General features: G+C 35.3%; 1 protein-coding gene across 3 annotated transcripts; it reads right to left on the bottom strand.

Moving 5' to 3' along the window:
* Nucleotides 1-576: 576 nt before the first annotated feature.
* Nucleotides 577-3,459, bottom strand: LOC107590156 (uncharacterized protein C3orf14-like). 3 transcript variants are annotated; one of them, XM_016278771.1, is made up of 5 exons: nt 3,228-3,459; nt 3,095-3,112; nt 2,572-2,677; nt 2,027-2,095; nt 577-821 (listed from the first exon to the last, which is right to left on the bottom strand). In XM_016278771.1, exons 1-5 carry the CDS (start codon nt 3,278-3,280, stop codon nt 639-641), a joined length of 429 nt encoding a protein of 142 aa, XP_016134257.1. In that variant the 5' UTR covers nt 3,281-3,459; the 3' UTR covers nt 577-638. The 3 variants fall into 3 exon arrangements, with proteins under 3 accessions (XP_016134257.1, XP_016134259.1, XP_016134258.1); XM_016278773.1 differs by lacking the exon at nt 3,095-3,112 and having other exon boundaries at nt 2,572-2,695; XM_016278772.1 differs by lacking the exons at nt 3,095-3,112; nt 3,228-3,459 and adding an exon at nt 2,811-3,061 and having other exon boundaries at nt 2,572-2,695.
* Nucleotides 3,460-7,365: the final 3,906 nt, after the last annotated feature.

Here is a 7,365-nt window from a genome sequence, read left to right as displayed (position 1 = left end):
ATTTTACTTGAAAACATGTTTATTATTTGACACTATATGGATAATCCTTTTTTTACTTGTAAAGGAAAACTAATCTGAACTCATTTTAAAGTAACTTCAATAAGACCATTTAATTTCATTGCTAACTGCACAAATAATAGTTTTAATACTTCACTGTAAATCACAGCTGATTTTTACAAGTGATTCATTCATTTATTTTTCGATACACAGTTGTGTAGTTACAGAACATGTAGTCAGTATTGCCCCCATGTGGATGCACTTGTGCATGTGAATGTTAATGCACTACTGAATGAACACATTTATTCTGTATTTGCATATATAATATTTAAATCAAATATATAACACACAAAAAAAAAAAAATAACAATTTGGGGCAAAAAAATATAAATAAGTTACACACCAGACAGCTCATCTAGGTTTGGGTCGAGGTGGTTTACCCTTGCATTGTGCAGGGGAGGGATCTTGCTGTCTAGTTTTCAGTTTCTGTTGTCTAAGCAATCTCCCAGTCTCACTCACCGGCGATTGCTCTTTCCCAAGCAAATACTGCTCCCATTCTGGCAGTTTCCGTTCAAAAAAAATAAATAAATAAAAATAACAATTTGGGGCAAAAAAATATAAATAAGTTACACACCAGACAGCTCATCTAGGTTTGGGTCGAGGTGGTTTACCCTTGCATTGTGCAGGGGAGGGATCTTGCTGTCTAGGTTTCAGTTTCTGTTGTCTAAGCAATCTCCCAGTCTCACTCACCGGCGATTGCTCTTTCCCAAGCAAATACTGCTCCCATTCTGGCAGTTTCCGTTCAACTGAGGCCCAATAATGAGTCTATGACAGGACAACAAAAGATCAACTTGTTAAAGGAGCAGATAACTCATAAATATTTATTTCTGTATCATATTCTTAAAGGGGTCACCGGATGACAATTTTCCACAAGCTGATATGATTCTTTAGGGTCTTAATGAAAAGTCTATACTTTGGTTAACATTTCTCAATGGTAGTGTAAAAAACAGCTCTGTTTTCATCAAGTCGTTTTAGTCCATGTTCCTTTAAATGCTAATGAGCTCTGCTCACCCCGCCCCTCTCTTCCGTGGGGTGACAGCAATACCAGGGCTCTACGGATACTTTTCTTTTTAGGAGCGCTAATTAAAAAAATTTAGGAGCACCTTCTAATCAGTAATCAAAAATTCTGATAAAAAAAATTAACCTTCCCATTACGAGGTGATATTTGACTCAGTGATTTATAGGGAATTTTGTTTTTACCTTTGTAATGGGATTTTTCTAACTTTATTAAAAGCTCTCACAAAACTCCATTATAATCGACGAAGCTCCCTACACTGAACAATGAATATCTTATTTACACCCCGTCAACACTTTGTTTGTTATAATGAGAGGATATGTCTGAGATACATTACTCAACGCTGTAGAAACACAGTAAGCACGTTAGAACGTTTGAAGCTCCCTCAGCGCAAACACACATATGCTGATCGGGTCAGTCGCACAGGTGCTCCTAAATATGATTTCATAGTCGCACGCAGTAGTTTTCAGTGGCAAGGAGGGGCCTGTGCAGAACTACGTCATTCAGACAGGAATCTCAGAACAGCCTGATTTGAGAAAGGGGATTTTAAAATAGGGATTTTTTTTAAAAACACTGGGTGGATTTTTATCATTATAGGGTGGATGTGTACACACGCTTCCAACACACATTTATGTTCAAACAACATGCAAAGTGAATTTTGCACCCGATGACCCCTTTAAATCTTAAGCAGGTAAAACATTTCATGCTGGCATCTGCATTTAAACTACAGCAGCTGTCTTATTGCATTTTAAAAACACATGTCATTCCATTCCCTTTATAACCGTACCTTTTCGATTCATTATGACAGCCCTGATGGGCACACAGTTTCTTGGGGAAAGATGCCGTTGGCATCATATACACATGCAAAAAAGTACTTCAAATGCAAGATTTACTATTGCATGTGTTCAAAAAAGAAACACTGTGCAAGTTTTATTTTATAAGATGTAACTAATACCTCAAGGTTAATAATATCTGGGTGAAGCAGCTGTCTGGTTTGAAGATTTTTTTCAGCATTCTGTAAATCCTACAACAGAAATAAGCCATAAATACAAACAATTATATTATAATACAATTATATATATCCTCCTGAGAACCAGAAATAAAAAGCTTTGTGAATTTAGTATTTTTTCATGTCATTACATTGTTTAGAGCATAAGAAAAAAATTGTTAATGCTATGTCCTCTGTAGAGGACACCGGGACTCAGTTTTTCTAAAAAATAAAATGACAAGAGTAGACATGAAAAGAGAGAGAGCTAGATAGATAGATAAGACTGAGAAGTCAAACAAACTAATACACAGAATAAAAAACAAAAACATCTTAAAAAGACTGAATTGTAGTCATAAAATTTCTTCTATGTTAATTTGACTATAATAAATCAAATAAAAACCCTTTTACTGTACTATAATAGAGCTCTGTGAAGCACCTAGTTTAGAATACATAATTGTATCATAAATATATAGCACAGTGTATGTATAACACAGAGCACACAGTAGAGAAACCTCAAGGATCTGAGCATTCCTCTCCTTCGCTGCTTGAGACATCAGACACTGCTGTTTCTTCTTAGCCTTCTGCTGTTCATAATGCGCTTCCATCTGCTGCAGCAGTGATGCTCTTTTCCTCAGTCTACATGAGAAAAATTACATTCATTAAGCCGTTTAGATTCATAACAAGGATTGAATAATTAAAAATAGGACTAAGAGAAGCCTTTTAACCGATGAGTACAACTGAAAAGACTCACATATCTTCATGTTTCTGGCTGAGTTCAAACTCTTCGTGTGTATAAGAGGCCATTTAATGTAGTTTCAAAGACAAACTCGACCTCTGTCGCTTGACTGAAACTTAATCAAAAGCTCGCTACTATACACATTCAAAAACCTCACACTGTTACAACAACCACGGCTGTTGCTCTGCGACACCATGGTATCCGGAAGCAAAGCTCCAAACTGAAGCCTGCGGTGGCCATAACTACCAACTACCATGTGTGCGGAAATGACAGCTCGTGAGCAAAAGTTTAGGACAAGTAATGCTCTTTTCCCCAGTCTACATGAGAAAAATTACATTCATTAAGCCGTTTAGATTCATAACAAGGATTGAATAATTAAAAATAGGACTAAGAGAAGCCTTTTAACCGATGAGTACAACTGAAAAGACTCACATATCTTCATGTTTCTGGCTGAGTTCAAACTCTTCGTGTGTATAAGAGGCCATTTAATGTAGTTTCAAAGACAAACTCGACCTCTGTCGCTTGACTGAAACTTAATCAAAAGCTCGCTACTATACACATTCAAAAACCTCACACTGTTACAACAACCACGGCTGTTGCTCTGCGACACCATGGTATCCGGAAGCAAAGCTCCAAACTGAAGCCTGCGGTGGCCATAACTACCAACTACCATGTGTGCGGAAATGACAGCTCGTGAGCAAAAGTTTAGGACAAGTGCGCCCTCTATTGTTGGGAAGAGTTAAATGAACATAGAGTAGTTTAAAGTTACGTTTTGAAATGTTTAAACGTTGAAAAAATAATATATATATATATATATATAGTTTTTTCTTTTTTCATTTAACTTTTAATTATTAAATCATTAAATTAGGGTCGGCTTAAATTATCCATTCCCTATTTTGATAAGTCAGTTATAACTTAAATGCACACACTAAAAGCAGCTTCAAAGATAGAAAATGTTTTACTATCCTTGTGGGGACATTTGGTCCTTTCAATGTAGCATAAACACAAGCACACACACACACACACACACACACAATCCCTAGACAGAAAATCAGTACAATAGTTCTTACAACAGGGGGAGATGGAGAGAAAGAAAAACGAAATATGCCAACAGGGGATCGGTCTGTTTATTGCAGGAGTAATGGAAGGATAAAAACAACAACAAACTTGTTTTCGTCCATCTATTGTTACTACATTATATGTTTTCAATGATTCAGCAGATACTGTATATCTACCGAGCTACTGATGTTCAACAGTCTCACTATTTTATCAGTAGAGGGACTATTGGCTTTAACAGTAGAGCTGTAATACACTAAAGCTGTTAAAGACTGACTGATAGTTCAGCTGTTTATCATCACATTTAGACTGTTAATCAATGGCCTTAATGATCCACCTATAGGAATGGCATAATTTGGTGAACAAAATATAGGGGCTGAAACCTCAGAACATATTTGTATATAAGTATTGCATATAATCTGCTACTGAGATATCAGTTTATCTACAGCATAGATTCATAGCTGTCAGCATGTGACTGTTACGATTCTTTCTTGGTTACCAGTCCTACATAGGAGAAACGAAACAAAAAAACAACAGCTTCACTTTATCTCAAGGGTTGCCATGTCTTGCATTAATGTACCACCACAACAAAGCTAAAAGCCTTTCAGCTATTGAGAATGTCTCTATAATTCCTTCCCGACTCAATTTAAAACCCAATTACTTGAAACGAAGGAACAAATTAGTAAATTGTAAGCACAATTAAATTTTTTCCCGTATTGCGATACTGCGGTCTCAAATAGAAACCATGCAGTCACGTTACTTCCTCTGCTCTGTGCTTACACATAATCTGTTTCTACTTTATTACAATTAAGCAACATACATCTTTAAAATAAAAATTCAAAATTAATAAATAAAAACAGACATAAAAATGTTAAAATGATTTACTGGTGCTAATTTTCATAGTGCAGCCTTGATTCATCACCACAAATGTAAGTATTTTACCATACATAAACATATATATATATATATATATATCAATCTGACACTTGATTTGAGCCATGAAAGTTATTCCAATATATTTTCTGTAAAAAAAAAACGGAACAAATGCTTAAAACTTCTAAGACTGAACTTTATTTGGAAGCTTTCATATTACAGTCATGTTTCACTTGATCTCTTCTTCACATTACCGTGAAGAGATTGTATCATCTATTATCAGCAGCAGCACCAGAAGACATTCATCATTCATCATCTTTTCATCTCGCTCTTCTACACTTTCATTGTTTTCACAATTACATTATATTATATGCATTTGACACTTTCATCCAAAGCAACTTCCAGTGCATTCAAGGCAAACATTTTATCAGTGCACTGTACTTATGTTTTTTCTTCATTTATTTTGTCCCTGCTGTCCACTCCCTTTGCTGCCTATTATTTGTAGCATGACTGAATGTTTAACTTTTGCTATGTACCTCACCTGACAGAATCTTCTTGGGGCCCCAGACAAACTGTTCTTGGGGCTTGAAATATTTAAAGGCAGATCTAACCAGCTCTCGTCTCTCTGATTTTTCCAAAACAGCATACATAAAGTAATCTAGTACACTTTGTTTTAGACTTTTAAGATGTCCGACCACAAGAGTTTCATGGAGAAAAAACTTGACCAATGGGGCCTGGTAGTGCTTCAGTAGTCCCCAATCACTTCACTGCACAAACAAAGGTAATGTGTTTAAGAGCATGCTTTCTTTGAACATAACTTGTATTAGATAAAAAAATTGATTATGATTATGATTTAACTACAGAATGAGCACAATGCCATGCCATCAGGTGAAGATTTTATTCGACCATATTAAAATTATAGGTTATAGAAGCGGCCCTTGAGAACAAATAATAAAAAAAACACTGTACAACCCGATTGCCAATCATCTTCTCCAATTCAAGGCTACTTAGTGGGCTGTGAAACCAAATAGAGTTTTGTGTAAATGATACACTAAACCCACTGACATGCTAGGTGGCAAAGTCTGAGTGTAATAGTATAGTGGATTTTTTACTTCATATGGCTCATCATCAAAGTTCTATAATCAGAACAAATACAATGCAAAATTGTCATGTAAAACTGAGTTTTGACACTAGTAGACAGCAGGTTTTCACAATATTTAGACATTTACTTTTGTGTTTAGATTCTCACCTACATTTTTCTCATACAATATGTCAATGGATGAATGCAAGTTGGCATGTTTATTTTAAATAGAGGAGTGGGGTAAGATGTTTTTTTTTTTTTAGGAGAAACAGATATCTTCATAAAAATGCTTCATGCACAAGCTTTACCCCTCTCATTTTTTAAGACAGACTTACCCGGCAGCTATGTCGAAAGTCTTGCATGTCCCCTGCAGCTTTCATGTTCCTGCAACAACTTCTGTGCAACACCTGTAAACAGAAATCCCAAATGAGACAGTTGTTTGTAAAACCTTTTTATATTCATAGATATTCATAGAAATAGAAAGTGGGAAGAATGGGAATTATTATAATACGAAGTTTCTTAAAACGGGTACTGTTTATTCAATAATAATAATACTAATGATGATAATAATAATAATAATAATAATAATAATAGGCCTAATTACCTTCAGTTAGTTATGAATCTGATTAAAAAAAGGAAGCTGAGGACGGTGTAGATCACATGGAATGTTATAGAGCGTTATGTAAGCTAGCCTATAGTTCGTAAATAAAATCAAAAATAGAACCAATGGATAAATAATAACTAGGCTACTAACAAATGCAAGGATGTTACTACTGTGTGCATGCTGTTGTAGGATTAATTACAACAACAAGAGAGACTACCAAATGAAAGTGAAAATTGCATAGCACTGAAATCTAAGCATAGGCCTGCCTTCTTTCTTGGTGCTTTATGTTCGTATTCATCTAAACAAATTCACACTCATTATCTGACTCCATGTTAAGTATATTGGTTGTAAACTCAGGGGCCTGATTCACAAAAATCTTCTTAAGACATTTCTGAAGTTCGTAAGATTTTTCCTAAGTGCAATTCTCAAGAAAGTTCTGAAATATTTTCCTATGAACTTCACTCCTATTTTTCTCAAGAATAGAATGGCAGTTATCTGGTGAGAGCGGTTCTTTCTGAATACCGATCAGTTCAATGGAGAAAAAAAAACGTCTGGCTGCCTGCAGATTAATGCAGATTTTATTTAAAAAATCGCACCCAGGCCCAGTTAGACAGCGCCAAGTTCAAGTATATATATATATATATATATATATAAAACATAAAGCAGACACAAGGATTCATGCAGACTCTACACGCCTGCCTATAAAGTGCTCAACCACTCCCACAGTCAAGAGAAAATTAAAGCTGAAGGTCACGGTGAACCGAAAGTACAGTTCAACAAGAATGACACAACTCCAGTTTACTCAAGGGTTGCCATGTCTTGCATTAATGTTCAGACTTAGACAAAAAGCAGGTTACAAAAAAAATCTAAAAGAAGGTCTAGACTAATCTGGCACATATTTTTGCTATTTTCAGGATCAACCTTTAATTATAATCATTAGAAAAATATTCTAAAAA

The sequence above is a fragment of the Sinocyclocheilus grahami genome, unplaced genomic scaffold, assembly GCF_001515645.1.
Source record: "Sinocyclocheilus grahami isolate Dianchi unplaced genomic scaffold, SAMN03320097.WGS_v1.1 scaffold125.1, whole genome shotgun sequence".
In the NCBI taxonomy this organism is placed as follows: Eukaryota; Metazoa; Chordata; class Actinopteri; order Cypriniformes; family Cyprinidae; genus Sinocyclocheilus; species Sinocyclocheilus grahami.
This window is presented reverse-complemented; position numbering and strand designations above follow the sequence as displayed.

Bases quoted from the DNA above. Each gene is read 5' to 3' on its own strand.
- LOC107590156 (XM_016278771.1), bottom strand. From the start codon at position 3,280: ATGGCCTCTTATACACACGAAGAGTTTGAACTCAGCCAGAAACATGAA. The intron at 2,096-2,571 runs GTTTCTCTACTG...TTTCTGTTGTAG, and splicing joins GGAATGCTCAGATCCTTGAG to GATTTACAGAATGCTGAAAA. The intron at 822-2,026 runs GTATTAGTTACA...GTCCTGTCATAG, and splicing joins CAGATATTATTAACCTTGAG to ACTCATTATTGGGCCTCAGT.